Below are 23,215 nucleotides of genomic sequence, written 5' to 3'. Positions count from 1 at the left end.
CGGTGGAGCTAAAGTATTCCGACCTCACCCTGTTCGTGCATACACTCGCTACGGGGGCCTGATAAAGTAGCTGGACCCATCCTGTGAATCCCTCACCGAATCCAAACCTTCTTAGCGTTTCCCACAGGAACTCCCATTCCACCCGGCAAGGCTTTCTCTGCATCCATCGCAGCCACTATTTCTGCCTCCCCTCCCTCTGAGGGCATCATAATAATGTTTAGGAGCCTCCATACATTTGAGTTCAATTGCCTGCCCTTAACGAAGCCTGTCTGATCCTCCCCTATCACCCCTGGGACACAGTCTTCAATTCTAGCGGCCAAACTCTTGGCCAGCAATTTGCCGTCCACGTTCAAGAGTGATATCGGTCTATAGGACCCACATTGTAGCTGATCTTTCTCCCGTTTGAGGATGAGTGAAATCGAAGCCTGTGACATTGTTGGGGGGAGGGGCCCTCTTTCTTTAGCCTCATTAAAGGTCCTTAGCAGGAATGGACTCAACAGTTCCGAAAATTTCTTGTAGAATTCTACATGATAGCCGTCCAGCCCCGGGGCCTTGCCCGACTGCATGCTCCGTAGACCCTTAACAATCTCCTCCAACTCTATCGGGGCCCCAGTCTCTCCACCAGATCCTCTTCCACCTTTGGAAACCTCAATTGGTCCATGAATTGCTTCATCCCTTCCCCTCCCGCCGGGGGTTCTGACTCATACAATTTACCATAAAACACCTTAAAGACTTTGTTCACCCCCTCTGGGTCCATGACCGTGTTACCATCCTTATCCCGAACTTCCCCAATTTCCCTGGCCGCCTCCCTCCTACTAAGTTGGTGCACCAGCATTCTACTCGCTTTCTCCCCATATTCATAGACACCCCTTTTACCTTCCTCAGCTGTGCTACCGCTTTCCCTATGGTCAGCAGATCAAATTCCGCCTGCAGTCTCCGGCGCTCTTGCAGTAGCCCCGTCTCGGGGGTCTCTGCGTAACTCCTGTCTACTCGGAGTATCTCCTCAACTAGCCTCTCTCTCTCCACTCTTTCTTTCTTCTCCCTATGGGATTTGATATAGATGAACTCCCCTCTAATAACTGCCTTCAGGGCTTCCCAAACCGTAGTCGCCGTTACCTCTCCCGTATCATTAGTTTCCAAGTAATTTTGAATGTTCCTCTTTATCCGCCCACAAACCTCGTCATCCGCTAGCAGTCCCACATCGAGCCTCCATAATGGGCGCTGTCCTCTCTCTTCACCAAGTCGCAAACCCACCCAGTGCGGAGCATGATCAGAGACTGCAATGGCCGCGTATTCCGTCCCCTCCACCCTTGGGATTAACGCCTTGCTCACAACAAAGAAATCTATATGGGAATAAACTTTGTGGACGTGGGAGAAAAAAAGAGAACTCCTTCACCCTCGGCCAAGCGCACCTCCATGGGTCTACGCTCCCCACCTGTTCCATCAAGCCCCTCAGTTCCTTAGCTGCCGCTGGTCGCTTTCCTAACCTGGGGTTTGACCGGTCCAATACAGGGTCAATGACTGTGTTAAAGTCACCCCCCATGATCAAATTGGCTGAGTCTAAGTCCGGAATTTTACCCAGCATGTGTCTCATGAATTCCACGTCATCCCAGTTCGGGGCGTAGACATTCACTAGCACCACCCGGATCCCCTGCAGCTTCCCACTAACCATTATGTATCTGCCCCCTTTGTCAGCCATAATACTCCCTGCCATTGGAGGCCCCCCCCCGACTCTCCATCTGTTCCCCCACATTGGCTCCTTTTCTGTCAGCAAAGCAGCATCCCAGCACCCCCCCCCAACAGCCCCACAATCCCAATCCCCCAAGTCAAGCACCCGCTTAACACCAACTCTCCCCCCATTACGCTTCCTTGAGTCAGCTGACCCATGCTGACCCCAGCCGCTCCTGCCTCTGTCTCCGATCATCCTGATGCCTCGTTATTCGGGCCCCTCCCTTCATATGAAAAGCCCAACTTATCTGCCTTAACAGCCCCCAAAGAAATTTTCCACCACCCCCCCCACTCCCCCAGCGAAACAAACAACAAACCCCAGGCGCAAACCCGGCCCCACAAAAGAAACGGCTCCAGCTGCCAGAAGAGCAGCCCTAAGTATAGGGCCCCTCTCCTCCCTCTGCGGCCAAACTCCACAAAAGCCGAGAACATGGCCAGAGAAACAGAGAACAACATAACATAGCTCCCTCCGGCTATCAAACAATTAACATCCCCACCAGAGCGTTTCGTCCCAGTGTGGCTGTCCTTTAGCTCGAGTCCAACTTTTCTTGCTTGATAAATGTCCACGCCTCATCCGGTGTATCAAAGTATTGATGCCGGTCTTGATATGTGACCCAAAGCCTCGCCGGATGCAGCAGTCCGAACTTCACCCCTTGGTTGTGGAGGGCCGCCTTAGCACGGTTGAATCCAGCGCGCTTCTTGGCCAGTTCTACTCCCAGGTCCTGGTAAATGCGAATTACGCTGTTCTCCCACCTGCTTCTCCGCTCCTTTTTAGCCCATCGCAGGACACGTTCCGTATCTGAGAAGTGGTGAAACCATACCACCATAACCCTCGGCGGTTCGTTAGTTTTGGGCTTCCTTGCAAGTACTCTGTGCGCCCCATCCAGTTTCAGAGGCCGAGGAAATGCTCCTGTCCCCATCAGGGTCCCCAGCAACGTGGTCACAAATGCACTCGTGTCCGACCCCACCACACCCTCAGGCAGGCCCAGAATTTGCAGGTTTTGCCTCCTGGACCTGTTTTCAAGGTCTTCCAACCTCTCCTGCCATCTCTTATGCAGGGCGTCATGTGCCTCCACCCTGACGGCCAGACTAAGTATCTCATCTTCATTATCCGAGATCTCGCAGCTGTCACTTTCAAAGTCGCAGCCAGCTTTACTGTGGCTGTTGAGCGTGAATTCCTGCGATCGGGAACCCTGCGACGGACGGCACCACAGCCTTCTCGACACCCGGCCACGACCCACTTTGAAAATGCCCGCCCTAGGATGTCCACATCCAGCAAGTCCTCTAGCGGTGACTGTCTTGGTGGTCGTGGGTATGTCCTTGTTTCTTTTTGCAGGAGGTTTTTGAGTTGTAAGTACCTATGTTCATTACCCCCCGTCAGCTGGAAGTTTCCTGTCAGCTCGAGTGTCGTTAACCTGTTGCTGGTGTAAATGTCCCTAACTATCAGTGTCCCCCCATCCTAAATCCACCTTTTGAAGGAGGTGTCCACGGTCGCCGGCGTGAACCTGTGGTTAGTGCAGATGGGGGCTTTATCGGACATCTCAGTTACCTCAAAATGCTGTCACAGTTGGTTAAACGGCTGGAATGTTGCTACATTCACTGGGCTCGTGAATATTTATCAGGTAGGGATGGGAGTGCCACCATGGCGAGGGCCTGGAGGGAGGTCCCTCTGCCGCAGCCCTCCTCCATGGGCACCCACTCAGCCTCTGGGTCCTTTATCCACACCTTTAGTCTCTCTGCGGTCGATGCCCAGTGGTAATATTGTAGGTTTTGGAGGTCCTCTTATTTAGCAAAATGGCTATGCCCCTGGCCCTCGTCCCGTAGCAGGAATGGTATGTCTGTTCCACCCAGCCCTTCCTTACCCGCAATCGGTCCTCCTCCTTCAGATGTGTCTATTGGAGGAAGACTATGTCGGCTTTCATGTTTCTCAGGTGGGCGAAGATTCTGGATCTTTTCGTTGGGCAGTTAAGTCCCCTAACGTTCCAGGTGATTATCCTGATGGGGTATTTTTGTTCCCCCGCTCCTGTGGGACCAACCATATGTACCTGGTGGACGCGCCCCGAAGGGTTTCCCTTTGTTGGGGGGCCGACCAAAATGGGCACGGTCACTGTTCTCCCCATGACGTCGGGCCTCTGCACTCCAGGGTTTCCCTTTGTCCAGGGGGCATCCAACATGGCTGCCAATTGTGCGTTTGCCATGTGGATGAGCCCCTGCACTCCAGGGTTTCCCTTCGTCCAGGAACCTTCCCAAGTGGTTGCTTTGAGCGCCATTTTGTTCGAAGTTGCCACGTGTGGCCTGTTGAAGCCAGTCTAATGCCCTCCATCTTTCTTCCCCTCTTGCTCCCTTACAGAGCCCTCTCCCCACCACATCTTCATTCCCTCTCCTTCTCCCTTGCCCTTGTTTTTCCCCGATTACCTCCCTCCATGTCCGTTATCTGCCCCCCACTCTGCCAGGCGCCTTCCCCTTGCTGGGGACGCTCTTTCTTCCTCATGAATCTCAGTGCTGGCTACCTCGCTAGTGTGGTGCCCCTCCCCCTCCCGGGAGTTGTTGCACTTCCTCCTGCTGCCCCTCTGGATCTCTGGGCTCCCTGTCCGCCATTTCCCCACCTTACCCTGTGCTTAGCTGTACTTAGATCATGCTTCCCTCTCTTGCTGCTGTCGTCTCCAAAATGAGGCAGTGTTCTCCCGCATAAAGCAATCGCTGTGGTAATGGTCTACTGTTGGCTGTACAGACTGTAAAAGGGAGAGCGCTTTTTTTTGTTAAAACATTGCTTTATCAAAGTCTCATTCTGCACGCTCTTCATCGGTGCCCCTGCTGCCGCTTCTCCAGTCCGTTCTCTGCGCCGAACGAGTCAGTGTCCGCAGGGATTACGCAAAAGTGTTCCCTGATTTGATACGTGACCCAGAGCTTGGCTGGTACAACATTCTGAATCTTACGCCATCTCTGGACAGCACGGGCTTCGCTTTGTTAAATTCAGCCCAGCGCTTGGTCAGGTCAGCCCCAATGTCCTGGTAGATCCGGATCTTGTGACCTTCCCAGCTGCAGGTTTTGGATGGCCTGGCCCTGCACAGGATTCTCTTCCAGTCCTGGTGCATTTTTGCAATTATCGCTCTCGGCTGTTCCAAGGATTTGGGCTTTGGTCAGAGCAACCATAGCGCTCTGTCGATTTCTGGTAGATTGGGAAGCTGTCCCTTTCCACCAGGTTACCTAGCATCTGGGCCACATGGTCTGTGAGGTTCTTACCTTCGATACCCTCCGGTAGGCCGACGATTCGTAGGTTCTGGCGCTTTGATCGGTTCTCCTGATCCTCAATCTTTCCTCTCAGGTTGCGACCAGCCTTGTCACCTCCTTTTCCAGGGGTGACGATCTGGTTGCTCTGATCCGTTGCCTCCTGGGCCTCCAGTCGCTTTTCGGCTTTGTCCAGGGCCACCTGCATGTTCGTCAGAGCTTCGGCCACCGCACCCTTCACCACAGCTTGTATGTCTGATTTTGTCTCATCTCGGAGTTCCCTCAACTCTCTTGAGAGGAATGTCCTCCCTCCATCCATCCCCTGGTTTGGGGGGGGGGGGGGGCACTTCTCGTGCGGCAGGTCAGTTCCTCTCGCTCTGACGAAGTCCGAGTTTCGCCCCCTCGTGCGCTAGTTGACTCGGCAGATTGCGGTTTGTCCAGGCTCTTTCCACTCCTGGCCTCCACTCGTCCTCTGGACTGGCTGTTATTTGGCATCTTTCCTTCTTTCTTCGTTTTGTTAGTGGTGTGGGGATGATTTGCTTCATCTGCAGCTGTTTTTCGGCAAAAAGTGCCTATTTTTCAGGTTCTCAGGAGGAGAGCCACCTTTTGAGCGGCTTCTCAGCACATCCCTGTCACCGGAAGTTATCAATTAGAATTATTGATATGGCAACTGTAAAAAAGGAGTGTATTTTTCTCTATTTGACAATTTTCGCAAATAGTCATGTGAGGGCAGCATGGTGGCGCAGTGGATTAGCATTGCTGCCTCATGGCGCTGAGGTCCCAGGTTCGATCCCAGCTCTGGGTCACTGTCCGTGTGGAGTTTGCACATTCTCCCTGTGTTTGCATGGGTTCCGCCACCACAACCCAAAAATGTGCAAGCCACATTTAGGATTGGCCACACTAAATTGCCCCTTAATTGGAAAAAATGAATTGGGTACTCTAAATTTAAAAAAAGAGTCATGTTAAAGTTTAGCAAACTACATTTTTTTTCATTAACATTGTTGAAGCAAGGGGGTGGCACGGTTAGCACTGCCTATGGCACTGAGGACCCAGTTTCGCTCCCGTCCTGGGTCACTGTCCGTGTGGCGTTTGCACATTCTCCCCATGTCTGCGTGGGTTACACCCCCTGTGGCACCATCGATAACACACTAGGCGAGACGTAGAGAAACTCAATCGAGGCTTTATTGAGCAGACATGTGCCCCAGCAGCTCAGTTACAGAATGCAGCTGCTGGGAGAAACCGGGTTCTTATACCCCGCCTTTCTGGGTGGAGCCCAGTAGGCGGCAGATCCAATCAGGACCCAGTATCTGTCCACCATAGCCCCTCGGCATCATGGTGTACCGTATTACCCCTAATACATACCACCACATTCACCCCTTGTTAAAAAGGAACCCGGCGGGGTGGTGGATGGTATGGTGGTAGGGGTTTACAGGGTCAGTATGGTGCCTTAACCATTTAACTATATACAACAATGTCGCTTTTACTGGGCCACTGAATTATTTACATCTTAAACCGATTTGATGAGTCGAGAGGGTGCCCTGGTCGCCCTTTCCGATCGTCTCATCCCGGGTGGTGGTGGTGCTGGCTCGGTTCTGGTCGACTCTGGGAGCATCGCGCTGTCCATCCCTGTTTCCTTTCTCCTGGGTGGGCCTGGGAGGAGACCCGATCCCCCCGGGAAGTGGGTGGCTGTGGGGTGCACCGGCGGGAGTGAGGGGGTGGTGATTGGTGTTGGGGGGGTGTGGGGAGCTCCGGCGGGCGCCAGGTCCCGCAGAGAGACCGTGTCCTGTCGGCCGTCTGGGTACGCCACGTAGGCGTACTGCGGGTTTGCGTGGAGGAGATGTACCTTTTCCACCAGCGGGTCTGATTTGTGCGCCCGCACATGTTTCCGGAGCAGGATGGGTCCGGGGCTGCCAGCCAGGTCAGAAGTGACGTTCCAGAGGCGGACTTCCTAGGGAAGACAAGGAGGCGCTCGGTTAGTGGTGGTGCACACCAGGGACCGGATAGAGTGAAGGGCATCTGGGAGGACTTCCTGCCAGCAGGAAGTTGGGAGACTCCTAAACCGTAGGGCCAGTAGGACGATCTTCCAGACCATTCCGTTCTCCCTCTCTACCTGCCCGTTCCCCTGGGAGTTCTAGCTGGTTGTCCTGCTCGAGGCTATGCCCTTGCTGAGCAGGAATTGACGCAGTTCGTCACTCATGAAGGAGGACCCCCTATCGCTATGGATGTAGGCGGGGAAACCGAACAGGGTAATGATGGTGCAGAGGGTTTTAATGACCGTGGCCGCGGTCAGGGGATGGCGAAGGGGAAACGGGAGTATTCGTCAACGACGTTAAGAAAGTACGTGTTGCGATCGGTGGAGGGAAGGGGGCCTTTGAAATCCAAACTGAGGCGTTCAAAGGGACGGGAAGCCTTTATCAGGTGCGCTCTATCTGGCCTGAAAAAATGCGGTTTGCATTCTGCGCAGATTTGGCAGTCCCTGGTGACTGTTCGGACCTCCTCGACAGAGTACGGGAGGTTGCGGGCCTTTATGAAGTGGTAGAAACGAGTGATCCCCGTGTGGCAGAGGTCCTCGTGGAGGGCTTGGAGATGGTCCACTTGTGCGTTGGCACATGTGCTGCGAGATAGGGCATCGGACGGCTCGTTCAGCTTTCCGGGACGGTACAAGATCTCATAATTGTAGATGGAGAGTTCGATCCTACACCGCAGGATCTTGTCATTTTTTATCTTGCCCCGCTGTGCATTATCGAACATGAAGGCTACCGACCGTTGGTCAGTGAGGAGATTGAATCTCCTGCCGGCCAGGTAATGCCTCCAATATCACACAGCTTCCACTATGGCTTGGGCCTCCTTTTCTACTGAGGAGTGGCGAATTTCTGAAGCGTGGAGGGTCCGGGAGAAAAAGGCCACGGGTCTGCCCGCTTGGTTGAGGGTGGCCGCCAGAGCTACGTCGGATGTGTCGCTCTCGACTTGGAAGGGGAGGGACTCGTCGATGGCGCGCATCGTGGCCTTTGCGATATCCGCTTTGATGCGGCTGAAGGCCTGGCGGGCCTCTGTCGACAGGGGAAAAGTAGTGGACTGGATTAGTGGGCGGGCCTTGTCTGCGTATTGGGGAACCCACTGGGCGTAACAAGAAAAGAAGCCCAGGCAGCGTTTCAGGGCTTTGGCACAGTGGGGGAGAGGGAACTCCATGAGGGGGCGCATGCGTTCAGGGTCGGGGCCTATCACTTCATTACGCACTACGTAGCCCAAGATGGCTAGACGGTCGGTGTTAAACACGCATTTTTCCTCGTTATAGGTGAGGTTGAGGGCGTTCGCGGTCTGGAGGAATTTCCGGAGGTTGGCGTCGTGGTCCTGCTGGTCTTGGCCGCAGATGGTGACGTTGTCGAGGTATGGGAACATGGCCCGCAACCCGTCCTGGTCATTCGGTCCATCTCCCGTTGGAAGACCGAGACTCAGTTCGTTGACGCCGAATGGAACCCTTAAAAAGTGATATAGCCGCCCGTCTGCTTCGAAGGCAGTGCACTTGCAGTCACCGGGGCGAATGGGGAGCTGGTGGTAGACGGACTTAAGGTCCACGGTGGAGAAGACCTTGTACTGTGCAATCCGATTGACCATATCGGATATGCGGGGAAGAGGGTACGCATCTAGCTGCGTGTACCCGTTGATGGTCTGACTGTAGTCTACTACCATCCTCTGCTTCTCCCCGGTCTTCACAACTACCACCTGGGCTCTCCAGGGAGTATTGCTGGCCTGGATTATGCCTTCCTTCAGCAGCCGCTGGACTTCGGACCTAATAAACGTCCGGTCCTGGGTGCTGTATCGTCTGCTCCTAGTGGCGACGGGCTTGCAATCCGGGGTGAGGTTCGCAAACAAGGAAGGCGGTTCTACCTTGAGGGTCGCGAGGCCGCAGATAGTCAGTGGGGGTATAGGGCCGTCAAATTTGAACGTTAAGCTCTGGAGGTTGCATTGGAAATCCAGCCCCAGGAGGGTGGGAGCGCAGAGGTGGGGGAGGACATACAGCCGGTAATTTTTGAACTCTCTCCCCTGCACCGTTAGGTTTGCGATGCAGAACCCTTTGATTTCAACGGAGTGGGACCCCGCCGCCAGGAAAACTTTTTGGGTGCTTGGACGAATTACAAGGGAACAGCGTCTTACGGTGTCCGGATGAATAAAACTCTCCGTGCTCCCCGAGTCGATCAAACACGGCGTCTCGTGCCCGTTCACCAGCACCTTCGCCGTTGCTGTCTGGAGCGTCCAGGGCCGCGACTGGTCCAGGGTCACCAATGCCAAATGTGGTTGCTGCATCTGGTCATTGTCTTCAGGCAGCGTGGAGCCGTCCACGCTGGGGTCCTTGTCTGTCAGCCAAGATGGCGGCGTCCATGGATCGCATGCGGTCGGGGGTGGACAAAATGGCCGCTCCCATGGGTCGCACGCGGCCGGGGGTGGACAAAATGGCCGCTCCCATGGATCGCACGCGGCCCGCGGGTAACCAGATGGCGGCGCCCGTCCCCCCCTCGTGGCGTCCGGGGTCCAAAATGGCGGCGCCCGTTGGCCGCACATGGGTCGCTTGGGGGGGGGGAGGGGGAGTCCGTGGTCCTGTTTCTTCCCCGGAGATAGCGGCGACCCGACGGGACTGGCACACCGCTGCGTAGTGCCCCTTTTTGCCGTAGCTTTTACAGGTGGCCGAGCGGGCCGGGCAGCGCTGCCGAGGGTGTTTTGGCTGCCCGCAAAAATAGCAGCGGGGCCCCCCCGGGTGGTCTGGGATTCTGGCTGCGCACGCTTGTGGGGTGTGCCGGGGGGTCGATCGCGGCGGGGGTCCACGGAGCCCAAGGGGCTGTAGCGCGGTCGGGGGCATAGGCGCGGGCATTTTGGGAGGCCATGTCGAGGGAGGCCGCAAGGGCCCGTGCCTCTGTGAGTCCGAGAGAGTCTTTCTCTAAAAGTCTCTGGCGTATTTGCGATGATGCCAAACCTGCTACATACGCGTCTCTGATCAGGAGCTCCGTGTGTTCATTCGCCGTTACAGCTGGGCAGTTGCAGTTTCTTCCCAGGATCATTAGAGCATTGTAGAATTCGTCTAGCGATTCCCCGGGGATTTGTCGTCTCGCCGCGAGCTGATAGCGTGCATAGACCTGGTTGACGGGCCGAATGTAGGTCTCTTTCAGCAAGGTGATCGCCGCTGGGAAATCTTCCGCGTCCTCGATGAGCTAGTAGATTTTGGGACTCACCCTGGAGTGTAGGACCTGCATCTTCTGGTCTTCTGTTGGTCTGCCGGGAGCCGTTCGGAGGTATCCCTCAAAGCACGCCAGCCAGTGCTTAAACGCCGATGCGGAGTTAGCTGCTTGGGGGCCGATTCACAGGCACTCCGGGGTGATCCGGAGCTCCATATTCCTTTTTTAAGTCTGCTCAATGAATTGTGGCACCATCGATAATACACGAGGCGAGACGTAGAGAAACTCAATCGAGGCTTTATTGAGCAGACTTGTTCCCCAGCAGCTCAGTTACAGAATGCAGCTGCTGGGAGAAACCGGGTTCTTATACCCCGCCTTTCTGGGTGGAGCCCAGTAGGCGGCAGATCCAATCAGGACCCAGTATCTGTCCACCAATAGCCCCTCGGCATCATGGTGTACCGTATTACCCCGAATACATACCACCACACCCCCACAACCCAAAGATGTGCAGGTTAGGTGGATTGGCCACGCTAAATTGCCCTTAATTGGGAAAAAAAGTGAATTGGCGACTAAATTTATTTTGAAAAAAGAAAGAAAAGATGCTGGTGAGCTTCCTTCTGTCTGTGTGCTGAAAATATTCCCAGAATGCTGCTAGGTCGAGAATTTTCAGGATTTTGATCAAGAGACGATTAAGGAATGGTGATATTTTTCCAAGTCAGGGTGTTATGTTTACTTGGGCAGGAGCCTGGAGGCGGTGGTGTTCCCATGCATCTGCTGCTCTTGTCCGACTAGATGGTAGAGGCCACAGGTTTGGGAAGCGCTGTTATAGAAACTTTGTTGATTTGCTGTGGTGCACCTGGTATTTGGGGAATTTAGTGTCACAGTGAATTAATAATCTACTGAGGTCAACATACTTCTGAGGAGTCGGTTTGAATCTACTGCTGGTTGATAGTATAGGGGTATCCCACTTCTGCTAGGTCTAAGTATTGTACCAAAATTAGTTTGGGTAGCTTCAACTCATTTCCCTAGGCTGACGCTCACTCAGAGACAAAAGTGTAGTGTTGAGTCTTCCAGAATTGATGTACCTTATCGAGGAAAGCATAAATCTTACTAAAAAGGTCAAGGGGAAAAAAGTAAGCCATTTTAATTACCACCATCTTTCTAGAGCTGAATGTGTTGGGGCTGTGCCTGCACTTAACTGGTGTGGAAACATGAAACTGTTAAGCTGTCTACTATTTCCTACATTTTATGTTTCCCAAACTGAGAAAGCCAATTTGCTACCCAAACATGAAAGGTTGAAGGCATGCTTCTACACAGAACATTAGTTTATATTGAGGTTGTCCTCTTCTTTTTAATAAAATGGATTGGCAGTTTGATGTATTGGACAGATCTGCGCTAGATGAAAAACTTTATTTATTTGATAGATTGATGTCAACGATGATATGTGAGTTTGACAACAAATTCCTGCGAAGTTATATTATTTATCTTGTTTATTGCCATGTCCCAATTGATGTGCAGCAGCAGAGGGGTGTTCAAATAATCAAGTTCTCCAAATTTCAACGCATCATCATTGCTAAATCTGTATTTGCGACTAAGCTGAATTAGTAACCGCGTACATAATATCGGTTATTGAGCAAGAGCCAAATCCCTTGCGTCCGAGGGGGGGAGAGAAAGGAAAACTCATCAACTCACTCTTTTGTTGAACGGGGCCGCCTCACCGCTGACTGGCGGGGTGACAGCACGTCCTCCGCAGCAAGAGGGAGAAAAGAGTGCGAAACAACCAGGGGGGGGGGGGGGGGCGGTCACCGCGCCCTGCGATTGCTGGGCGGCAATTGGCTGAGAATATCGGAGCGCGGTGGGCGGCGGGACCCGGGGGAGGAGGTGAATGGTGTGAGGAGGAGGAGGGGCGCAGAGTAACCTCCCTCCTCCCCGTGCTCAGGCTGCCTGTTGTGAGCCGCCGCTCCGCCTGTCAATCCTCATCCGCGCCAAAGAAGTTTCGCTGTTGCCCGCCCCCCTTTTCTCCCCTCCCCTCCGCGGGCCCTCCATTGTTTTCAACTCCCGTCCGGTCGCAATTTTGCTTTGCATTTTAAAAACAAATTTTTTTTTTTTGGCAATGCCCGGGATGATGGAGAAAGGGTCGGAATACCTGGGGAAAGGCCGATCAAACGGCACCAAGAGCCCGGCTGGAGGAGCCTCTTCCAATGGACATTATTCCGAGGAGAGTGGCAGCGACGACGAGCACGGTGGTAGCCTCGAACGCTATGCGAAAAAAATTAAAATAAAACTCCCGTTTCGTAGTCGGCGAATTCTTTTAAATCTCAAGCTATTCCGGCGTCGGTAGCCGGACGCCGTCTGTTATTTTTTGGCGTCCTCCTAACGCGTTTTATTTTTATTTCCTTGTTATCGTTACAGATGTCGGAATGCGAGTGGGCTCCGATTATCAGGCATCCATTCCGGAATTTAACCCCGGTAAAAAAAAAATCAGCCTCAATCCATTACGATAATAGTGATGATGATGATAATAATGTGCCTGTTTGTTAATGTGAGCCTAGATTGTTCCAGAACTGAAGGTGTGGGTTGGTAGCCTCGGCTCTGGGTGTCTGTGACCCCCCCTTCGGCTGTTGGGATGAGTGATAGGGGTGGGGAAAGGCATTTGCCGTTTAAACTTTCGACTAGCGAGTTCTATAGGGGGAGGGGGGGGTGCACCAAGCGGCTTGCCTGCTTTACCAGGGTGTTAAGGGTTTTTTTTTTAAAGAGGGGGTTGGGGGGCTCCGAGTGACGACGAAGCGAGCCCACCCGAGACAGGAAACCAGCTCTTTAAATAGGCAGGGTGCCCCCGCGCGTGCGCACTGATCGGTCCGGAGCCCCATCCAGCGCCTGCGCAGTGGTCGGGCTGTGCGCCCCTCGCGCGTGCGCACTGTTCGGTCCAAAGCCCCATCCATGGCCTGCGCAGTGGGCGGACCGGGCGCCCCTCACGCCTGCGCAGTGGGCGGACCGGGCGCCCCTCGCGCCTGCGCAGTGGTCGGGCCGGGTGCCTCGCGCCTGCGCAGTAGTACCCCCTCCCCATGACAGGCCCAGTTTAGAACGAGGCTGTTCAGTTACATTGGTGACTGGCAGAGTGCCGTTCTTCACTGGCTGACCATCGGCTTCCTTTTCTCCGAATTGCTGGCTGTCATTGTCCTCCTTGCAATTTTAGCTAAAATGGTGCCAGAAACACCCCCACTATAATGTTTTTTTTGTCCTCTTGGGCAAAAATTGCCAAACAAAATCCAGATAGATGTCTCTACCTGCACGTAATTTCTTTAACACATCTGTATCTCAGCGACTTCCCAAATTCACCTATGAGAATACATTTCAAAATCAAAATATATGGTAAAATGGACACTTTTCTCCCGGCTGTCATTTTCCTCCTTGCAATTTTTACTAAAATGGTGCCAGAAAAAAAAACAGGTTTTTTTCTCCTCTTGGGCAAAATTGCCAAACAAAATCTAAATAGCTGTGCCTACATGCATGTAAATTCTGTAACAATATCAAACAACTTCCTAGATTCACATGTGAGACTACATTTCAAAATCAAAATATATGATAAAATGGACACCATGAGATGCATTAGTGGACCCGTAACCCTGTGCACCATGCATGACAGAAAAGTGAAGATCCAAACTTGGTTGGGCCGCTTTTCAGGTGACCATGGAGGCCACCTAAAAGAAAGATTAGGTCCCTGATTTATGTAAAAGCTGCTGAATGCATATTTTAAATCCCCTTCCTGAAATTGGTCTGCAATGAGGAGGGCCCACCCCACAATTGCTGCAGTACATATAATGATTGTCAAGCAAATGTGAGCTTTCTTTTATTTGACCATTCTGGAGAGAGGATGAGCGGGAAAGAAGCCCCTCTCTGTTTCCTTAACCCCCTACCCACCGAGTGCTGCAGGGCAAGAGGCCAAAATTTGAAACAGCAGGAGGGTGAGCTACCTGTGGAGATATAACTGGCAACAGCATCGCATGCGTTTATGTAGATCAGGTTTGTCCGGCACATTGGATAAAAGCAAATTACTGTGGATGCTGGAATCTGAAACAAAATCAGAAAATACTGGTCAATCTCAGCAGGACTGACAGCATCTGTGGAGAGAAAAGGGAGCTAACGTTTCGAGTCAAAGTCATCCCGACTCAAAACGTTGGCTCCCTGTTCTCTCCACAGATGCTGTCAGTCCTGCTGAGATTGTCCAGTATTTTCTGTTTTTGAGTCCCTTGGAGCCCTTCCATGCAATCCTTGATGAATTGAGGGAGAGGCAAGGATGCCTGTGAGAGAGCAGGAGGTGGTGATGAGGGAGTCTGGTGAGGGGGTGGGTGCGATGAGGTGGGCGCAGGGTGTCCAGAGAGAGAGAGAGGGAGGGGATGTTGCCCAGAGAGAAGGGGAGGGGGAAGGTGGTTCCCCAGAGGGGAAGCAGGGTTGCCCAGAGGAGAGGGGGAAGGGGTTGCCCAGAGGGGAGGGGTTTGCCCAGGGGGGGGTTGGGGGTTGCCCAGAGGGGAGGGGAGTTGGGGGTTGCCCAGAGAGGAGGGGGTTGCCCAGAGGGGAAGGGGGGTTGAGGTTGCCCAGACGGGAGGGGAGGGGGGGATTGCCCAGACGGGAGGGGAGGGGGGTTTGGGGGTTGCCCCAAGGGGAGGCGGGGGAGGTTTCCCAAAGTGGGGGGGGGGGCGGGGGAGGGGAGGTTGGGGTTGCCCAGACGGGAGGGGGGGGGGGGGTGGGTGGGTTGCCTGGGGGGGCAGGGGGGTTGCCCAGACGGGAGGGGGTTGCCCAGACGGGAGGGGGTCGGGGTGTGCCCAGAGAAAAGGGGAGGCGGGGTGTGCCCAGAGAGAAGGGGAAGGTGTGTGTGCCCAGAGGGGAGTGGCGGGGGAGCTGACCAGAGGGGGGGGGGGGGTGTTGGTGTACAGAGTGTGTGTGTGTCAGGGAAATAGAGGTTGTCCAGAGAAGTGGGGTGGTGCCCAGAGAGCGAGAGTGGGACTGAGAGGTAGACAGAGGGGGAGGTTGACTGAGAGGCAGGTGGGAGGGGGTGCAGTGTGGGTGTCCAGAGAAGGAGGGGGGAGCAAGAGTGTTTGGGGGGGGGGGGGGGGGGAGAAGAGGATGTCCAGTAAGAGAGTGGGGGGATGGGGGTGAGAGACAGACAGGGGCAGGCATGCTGAGAGTCAGGCAGGCTGAGAGACAGACAGACAGAGGTGCAGGCAGGCTTAGAGACAGACAGAGAGGTAGGCTGGCTGAGAGACAGGCAGACGGGCAGGCTTGCTGAGAGACAGACAGACAGAGGTGCATGCAGGCGGAGAGACAGACAGACAGAGGGGCAGGCTGGCTGAGACACAGACAGAGGGGCAGGCTGACTGAGAGACAGACAGCGGCAGGCTGGCTGAGAGACAGAGGGGCAGGCAGGCTTAGAGACAGACAGAGGGGCAGGCTGGCTGAGAGAGACAGACAGAGGAGCAGGCAGGCTGAGAGACAGTCAGAGAGGAAGGCTGGCTGAGAGAGACAGACAGAGGAGCAGGCAGGCTGAGAGACAGACAGAGGGGTAGGCAGGCGGAGAGACAGACAGACAGAGGGGCAGGCAGGCGGAGAGACAGACAGACAGAGGGGCAGGCAGGCGGAGAGACAGACAGACAGAGGGGCAGGCAGGCGGAGAGACAGGCAGGCTTCACGGCGCCTGGTCCCAGATTCGATCCCGGCTCTGGGTCACTGTCCATGTGGAGTTTGCAAATTCTCCCCGTGTTTGCATAGGTTTCCCCCCCACAACCCGAAGATGTGCAGGGTAGATGGATTGGCCACGCTTAATGCCTTTTAACTGGAAAAAAAGCTTGGGTACTCTAAATTTATAATTTAAAAAAACGGAGGGGCAGGCAGGCTGGCTGAGAGACAGACAGACAGACTGTAGGGGAGGGTGGCGAAGAGGGTGTCAGAAAAGGGCAAGGGGGTCCGCGTGAGAGGGGGGGGCGAGGTTGTCTGCGTGTGAGAGAGGAGCGGCGAGGGAGTCAGAGAGAGATAGAGGGGCGAGGGGATCAGAGTGAGACCGGGGAGGCGAGGGTGTCTGCATTAGGGAGAGAGGGGGCAAGGGGGTCAGAGAGAGAGGGGGCAGCAAGGGGTCAAAGAGAGAGGAGGGCAAGGGTGTCTGCATGAGAGGGGGTAGCAAGGGTGTCTTGAGTGAGGGAGAAAGGGGGGGCGAGGGTGTCTGCATGAGGGAAAGAGGGGTGGGCGAGGGTCTCGCCATGAGAGAGAGGGGCGAGGGTCTCTGCGTGAGAGAGGAGCTAGGGTCTCTGCGTTAGAGAAAGGGCGAGGGTCTCTTGAGTGAGAGAGAGGGGTGAGGGTCTCTGCGTGAGAGAGGGGGGCGAGGGTCCCTGCGTGAGAGAGAGGGGCGAGGGTCTCAGCATGAGAGAGAGGGGGCGAGGGTCTCTACGTGAGAGAGGGGGCGAGGGTCTCTACGTGAGAGAGGGGGCGAGGGTTTCTGCGTGAGAATGAGGGGCGAGGGTCTCTGCGTGAGAGAGGGGTGATGTCTCTGCCAGAGAATGAGGGGCGAGGGTCTCTGCGTGAGAGAGGGGCGAGGGTCTCTGCGTGAGAGAGAGGGGCGAGGGTCTCTGCGTGAGAGAGAGGGGCGAGGGTCTCTGCGTGAGAATGATGGGCGAGGGTCTCTGCGTGAGATAGAGGGGCGAGTGTCTGCGTGAGAATGGGGGGGCGAGGGTCCCTGCATATGAGAGGATCGAGGGTCTCTGCGTGAGAGAGTGCGTTGAGGGTCTCGGGGGGGGGGGGGCGAGGGTCTCTGCGTGAGAGAGGGGGGCCGGGTGTCTGCGTGAGAATGATGGGTGAGGGTCTCTGTGTGAGAGGGAGGGGCTAGGGTCTGCGTGAGAGGGAGGGGCCAGGGTCTCTGTGTGAGAATGAGGGGCGAGGGTCTCTGCGTGAGAGAGAGGGGCGAGGGCCTCTGCCTGAGAATGAGGGGCGATGGTCTCTGCGTGAGAATGAGGGGCGAGAGTCTACGTGAGAGAGGGGGCGAGGGTCTGCGTGAGAATGAAGGGCGATGGTCACTGCGTGAGAATGATGGGCGAGGGTCTCTGCGTGAGAATGAGGGGCGAGGGTCTCTGTGTGAGAGAGAGAGGCGAGGGTCTCTGCGTGAGAGAGGGGCAATGGTCTCTGCGTGAGAATGAGGGGCGAGGGTCTCTGCATCAGAGAGAGGGGCGAGGGTCTCTGCGTGAGAGAGGGGCGAGGGTCTCTGCGTGAGAATGAGGGGCGAGGGTCTCTGTGTGAGAGAGAGAGGCGAGGGTCTCTGCGTGAGAGAGGGGTAATGGTCTCTGCGTGAGAATGAGGGGCGAGGGTCTCTGCATCAGAGAGAGGGGCGAGGGTCTCTGCGTGAGAGAGGGGCAATGGTCTCTGCGTGAGAGAGAGGGGCGAGGGTCTCTGCATCAGAGAGAGGGGCGAGGGTCTCTGCATGAGAGGGGTGAGGGTTTCTGTGAGAATGAGGGGCGAGGGTCTCTGCGTGAGAGAGAGGGGCGAGGGTCTCTGTGAGAATGAGGGGCAAGGGTCTCTGCGTGGGAGAGAGGGGCGAGGGTCTGCATGAGAATGAGGGGCGAGGGTCTCTGCGTGAGAGAGGGCGAGGGTCTCTGCATGTGAGAGGGGGCGAGGGTCTCTGCGTGGGGGGGTGAGGGTCTCTGCATGAGGGAGGGGGCAAGGGTCTCTGAGTGATAGGGGGTTAGGGGGTCAGAGAGAGGGGAGGCATGGATGTCTGCATGAGAGGGGCGGCGAGGGTCACTGCGTGAGCGAGAGTGGGCCGAGGGTCTCTGCATGAGAGAGAGGGGAGAGGGCCTCTGCGTGAGGGAGAGGGGTGAGGGTCTCTGCGTGAGAGAGGGGGGGCAAGAGTCTCTGCGTGAGATAGAGGGGCGAGGGTCTATGCCTGAGAGAGGGGGGCTAGGGGGTCAGGTACGGGGGGGCATGGATGTTTGTGTAAGTTGGAGGAGCAAGGTTGCCAGCGTGAGAGAGAGAGGGGCAAAGGTGCCTGTGTGTGTGTGTGTGTGTGTGTGAGAGAGAGGCGGGCACGCAAGGCTGCCTGCTTGAGGAGGGCGTGACAGTGACTCCGTGAGAGGGGGCCTGCGTGGGAGAGAGGGCCGAAGGTGACTGCTAGAGGGAGAGAGGGAGCGGACGAGGATGCCTGCTTGAGAGAGAGAGAGGGGCGAGGGCGTCTGCCTGAGATAGAGACGGTCGAGAGTGCCGCTTGAGAGAGAGGGGTGCGAGGGTAACTGCATGAGAGAGAGGGGCGATGGTGCTTGCGTGAGAGAGAGAGGGGGGGGCAGGCGAGGGAGCCTGTTTGAGAGGGGGACGTGTGGGTGCCTGCATGAGAGAGCGAGGGGGGTGAGGGTCCTGCGTGAGAGAAGAGGGGGACGTGAGGGTGCCTGCGTGAGAGAGCGAGGGGGGTGACGGTGACTGCGTGAGAAAGGGGGCAGACAAGGGTGCCTGTGATACGGGGGAACAAGGGTGCCTGCGTGAGAGAGAAAGAGGGGCGAGGGTGCCTGCGTGTGCGTGAGAGAGGAGCGAGGGTGTCTGCCTGAGAGAGAGAGGGGCGAGGGTGCCTGTCTGAGAGAGAGAGAGAGTGAGGGGTGAGGTTGCCTGCCTGAGAGAGAGAGGGCGAAGTTGCCAGCTTGAGAGAGAGAGAGGTGAGGTTGCCTGCCTGAGAGAGAGGGGCGAGGTTGCCAGCTTGAGAGAGAGAGGGGCGAGGTTGCCAGCTTGAGAGAGAGGGGTGAGGTTGCCAGCTTGAGAGAGAGAGAGAGGGAGGGGTGAGGTTGCCTGCCTGAGAGAGAGAGGGAGGGGTGAGGTTGCCTGCCTGAGAGAGAGAGAGGGGTGAGGTTGCCTGCCTGAGAGAGAGAGAGAGGGGGGATGTTGCCTGCTCGAGAGAGGGAGAGGTGCGTATGCCTGCCTGAGAGAGGGAGAGGCGGCGAGTGTGCCTGCCTGAGAGAGGAGCGAGAGTGCCTGCCTGAGAGGGAGGGGCGAGAGTGCCTGCCTGAGAGGGAGGGGCAAGGGTGCCTGCCTGAGAGGGAGGGACGAGGGTGCCTGCCTGAGAGGGAGGGGCGAAGGTGCCTGCCTGAGAGGGAGGGGCGAGGGTGCCTGCCTGAGAGAGAGGGGGGTGAGGGTCTCTGCATGAGAGAGGGGGCGAGGAGGTTGCCTGCCTGAGAGGGAGGGGCGAGGAGGTTGCCTGCCTGAGAGGGAGGGGCGAGGGTGCCTGCCTGAGAGGGAGGGGCGAGGGTGCCTGCCTGAGAGGGAGGGGCGAGGGTGCCTGCCTGAGAGGGAGGGGCGAGGGTGCCTGCCTGAGGGGGAGGGGCGAGGGTGCCTGCCTGAGAGGGAGGGGCGAGGGTGCCTGCCTGAGAGGGAGGGGCGAGGGTGCCTGCCTGAGAGGGAGGGGCGAGGGTGCCTACCTGAGAGGGAGGGGCGTGGGTGCCTACCTGAGAGGGAGGGGCGAGGGTGCCTACCTGAGAGGGAGGGGCGAGGATGCCTGCCTGAGAGGGACGGGCGAAGTTGCCAGCTTGAGAGAGAGAGAGAGAGAGGGGTGAGGTTGCCTGCCTGAGAGAGAGAGAGGGCGAAGTTGCCAGCTTGAGAGAGAGGGGTGAGGTTGCCTGCCTGAGAGAGAGAGAGGGCGAAGTTGCCAGCTTGAGAGAGAGAGGGGTGAGGTTGCCTGCATGAGAGAGAGGGGCGATGATGCTTGCGTGAGAGAGAGAGGGGGGGGCAGGCGAGGGAGCCTGTTTGAGAGGGGGACGTGTGGGTGCCTGCATGAGAGAGCGAGGGGGGTGAGGGTCCTGCGTGAGAGAAGAGGGGGACGTGAGGGTGCCTGCGTGAGAGAGCGAGGGGGGTGACGGTGACTGCGTGAGAGAGGGGGCGGACAAGGGTGCCTGTGATACGGGGGAACAAGGGTGCCTGCGTGAGAGAGAAAGAGGGGCGAGGGTGCCTGCGTGTGCGTGAGAGAGGAGCGAGGGTGTCTGCCTGAGAGAGAGAGGGGCGAGGGTGCCTGTCTGAGAGAGAGAGAGAGTGAGGGGTGAGGTTGCCTGCCTGAGAGAGAGAGGGCGAAGTTGCCAGCTTGAGAGAGAGGGGTGAGGTTGCCTGCCTGAGAGAGAGGGGCGAGGTTGCCAGCTTGAGAGAGAGAGGGGCGAGGTTGCCAGCTTGAGAGAGAGGGGTGAGGTTGCCAGCTTGAGAGAGAGAGAGAGGGAGGGGTGAGGTTGCCTGCCTGAGAGAGAGAGGGGTGATGTTGCCTGCTCGAGAGAGGGAGAGGTGCGTATGCCTGCCTGAGAGAGGGAGAGTCGGCGAGTGTGCCTGCCTGAGAGAGGAGCGAGAGTGCCTGCCTGAGAGGGAGGGGCAAGGGTGCCTGCCCGAGAGGGAGGGACGAGGGTGCCTGCCTGAGAGGGAGGGGCGAAAGTGCCTGCCTGAGAGGGAGGGGCGAGGGTGCCTGCCTGAGAGAGAGGGGGGTGAGGGTCTCTGCATGAGAGAGGGGGCGAGGAGGTTGCCTGCCTGAGAGGGAGGGGCGAGGAGGTTGCCTGCCTGAGAGGGAGTGGCGAGGGTGCCTGCCTGAGAGGGAGGGGCGAGGGTGCCTGCCTGAGAGGGAGGGGCAAGGGTGCCTGCCTGAGAGGGAGGGGCGAGGGTGCCTGCCTGAGGGGAAGGGGCGAGGGTGCCTGCCTGAGAGGGAGGGGGGTGAGGGTCTCTGCATGAGAGAGGGGGCGAGGAGGTTGCCTGCCTGAGAGGGAGGGGCGAGGAGGTTGCCTGCCTGAGAGGGAGGGGCGAGGGTGCCTGCCTGAGAGGGAGGGGCGAGGGTGCCTGCCTGAGAGGGAGGGGCGAGGGTGCCTGCCTGAGATGGAGGGGCGAGGGTGCCTGCCTGAGGGGGAGGGGCGAGGGTGCCTGCCTGAGAGGGAGGGGCGAGGGTGCCTGCCTGAGAGGGAGGGGCGAGGGTGCCTGCCTGAGAGGGAGGGGCGAGGGTGCCTGTCTGAGAGGGAGGGGCGAGGGTGCCTACCTGAGAGGGAGGGGCGAGGGTGCCTACCTGAGAGGGAGGGGCGAGGATGCCTGCCTGAGAGGGACGGGCGAGGGTGCCTGCCTGAGAGGGAGGGGCGAGGGTGCCTGCCTGAGGGGGAGGGGCGAGGGTCTCTGCGTGAGAGAGGGGGGCCGAGTGTCTGCGTGAGAATGATGGGTGAGGGTCTCTGTGTGAGAGGGAGGGGCTAGGGACTGCGTGAGAGGGAGGGGCCAGGGTCTCTGTGTGAGAATGAGGGGCGAGGGTCTCTGCGTGAGAGAGAGGGGCGAGGGCCTCTGCCTGAGAATGATGGGCGAGGGTCTCTGCGTGAGAATGAGGGGCGATTGTCTCTGTGAGAGAGAGGGGCGAGGGTCTCTGCGTGAGAGAAGGGCGAGGGTCTGCGTGAGAATGAGGGGCGATGGTCTCTGCGTGAGAATGAGGGGCGAGAGTCTACGTGAGAGAGGGGGCGAGGGTCTGCGTGAGAATGAAGGGCGATGGTCACTGCGTGAGAATGATGGGCGAGGGTCTCTGCGTGAGAATGAGGGGCGAGGGTCTCTGTGTGAGAGAGAGAGGCGAGGGTCTCTGCGTGAGAGAGGGGCAATGGTCTCTGCGTGAGAATGAGGGGCGAGGGTCTCTGCATCAGAGAGAGGGGCGAGGGTCTCTGCGTGAGAGAGGGGCAATGGTCTCTGCGTGAGAATGAGGGGCGAGGGTCTCTGTGTGAGAGAGAGAGGCGAGGGTCTCTGCGTGAGAGAGGGGTAATGGTCTCTGCGTGAGAATGAGGGGCGAGGGTCTCTGCATCAGAGAGAGGGGCGAGGGTCTCTGCGTGAGAGAGGGGCAATGGTCTCTGCGTGAGAGAGAGGGGCGAGGGTCTCTGCATCAGAGAGAGGGGCGAGGGTCTCTGCATGAGAGGGGTGAGGGTTTCTGTGAGAATGAGGGGCGAGGGTCTCTGCGTGGGAGAGAGGGGCGAGGGTCTGCATAAGAATGAGGGGCGAGGGTCTCTGCGTGAGAGAGGGCGAGGGTCTCTGTATGTGAGAGGGGGCGAGGGTCTCTGCGTGGGGGGGTGAGGGTCTCTGCATGAGGGAGGGGGCAAGGGTCTCTGAGTGATAGGGGGTTAGGGGGTCAGAGAGAGAGGGGAGGCATGGATGTCTGCATGAGAGGGGCGGCGAGGGTCACTGCGTGAGCGAGAGTGGGCCGAGGGTCTCTGCATGAGAGAGAGGGGAGAGGGCCTCTGCGTGAGGGAGAGGGGTGAGGGTCTCTGCGTGAGAGAGGGGGGGCAAGAGTCTCTGCGTGAGATAGAGGGGCGAGGGTCTATGCCTGAGAGAGGGGGGCGAGGGGGTCAGGTACGGGGGGGCATGGATGTTTGTGTAAGTTGGAGGAGCAAGGTTGCCAGCGTGAGAGAGAGAGGGGCAAGGGTGCCTGTGTGTGTGTGTGTGTGTGTGTGTGTGAGAGAGAGGCGGGCACGCAAGGCTGCCTGCTTGAGGAGGGCGTGACAGTGACTCCGTGAGAGGGGGCCTGCGTGGGAGAGAGGGCCGAAGGTGACTGCTAGAGGGAGAGAGGGAGCGGACGAGGATGCCTGCTTGAGAGAGAGAGAGGGGCGAGGGCGTCTGCCTGAGATAGAGACGGTCGAGAGTGCCGCTTGAGAGAGAGGGGTGCGAGGGTAACTGCATGAGAGAGAGGGGCGATGGTGCTTGCGTGAGAGAGAGGGGGGGGGCAGGCGAGGGAGCCTGTTTGAGAGGGGGACGTGTGGGTGCCTGCATGAGAGAGCGAGGGGGGTGAGGGTCCTGCGTGAGAGAAGAGGGGGACGTGAGGGTGCCTGCGTGAGAGAGCGAGGGGGGTGACGGTGACTGCGTGAGAAAGGGGGCGGACAAGGGTCCCTGTGATACGGGGGAACAAGGGTGCCTGCGTGAGAGAGAAAGAGGGGCGAGGGTGCCTGCGTGTGCGTGAGAGAGGAGCGAGGGTGTCTGCCTGAGAGAGAGAGGGGCGAGGGTGCCTGTCTGAGAGAGAGAGAGAGTGAGGGGTGAGGTTGCCTGCCTGAGAGAGAGAGGGCGAAGTTGCCAGCTTGAGAGAGAGAGAGAGAGAG

General features: G+C 57.4%; 1 protein-coding gene across 5 annotated transcripts in view; it reads left to right on the top strand.

Annotated features, from left to right (window-relative positions):
* Positions 1-12,089: 12,089 nt before the first annotated feature.
* Positions 12,090-23,215, top strand: part of rcor3 (REST corepressor 3) — a 142,596-nt gene continuing 131,470 nt past the window's right edge. For 3 of the 5 annotated variants that reach the window (XM_072509682.1, XM_072509673.1, XM_072509656.1), the window contains exons 1-2: positions 12,090-12,370; positions 12,537-12,593. In XM_072509682.1, coding sequence (XP_072365783.1) covers positions 12,238-12,370; positions 12,537-12,593 — 190 coding nt within the window. In that variant the 5' untranslated portion in view covers positions 12,090-12,237. The remainder of the gene's footprint in view (positions 12,371-12,536; positions 12,594-23,215) is intronic. The other 2 variants (XM_072509665.1, XM_072509692.1) reach the window with 2 other exon arrangements.

Source organism: Scyliorhinus torazame, chromosome 1 (assembly GCF_047496885.1).
Source record: "Scyliorhinus torazame isolate Kashiwa2021f chromosome 1, sScyTor2.1, whole genome shotgun sequence".
Lineage (NCBI taxonomy): Eukaryota > Metazoa > Chordata > Chondrichthyes > Carcharhiniformes > Scyliorhinidae > Scyliorhinus > Scyliorhinus torazame.
Note: the sequence above shows the minus strand (reverse complement) of the source record. Positions and strands in the feature narration are given on the sequence as shown.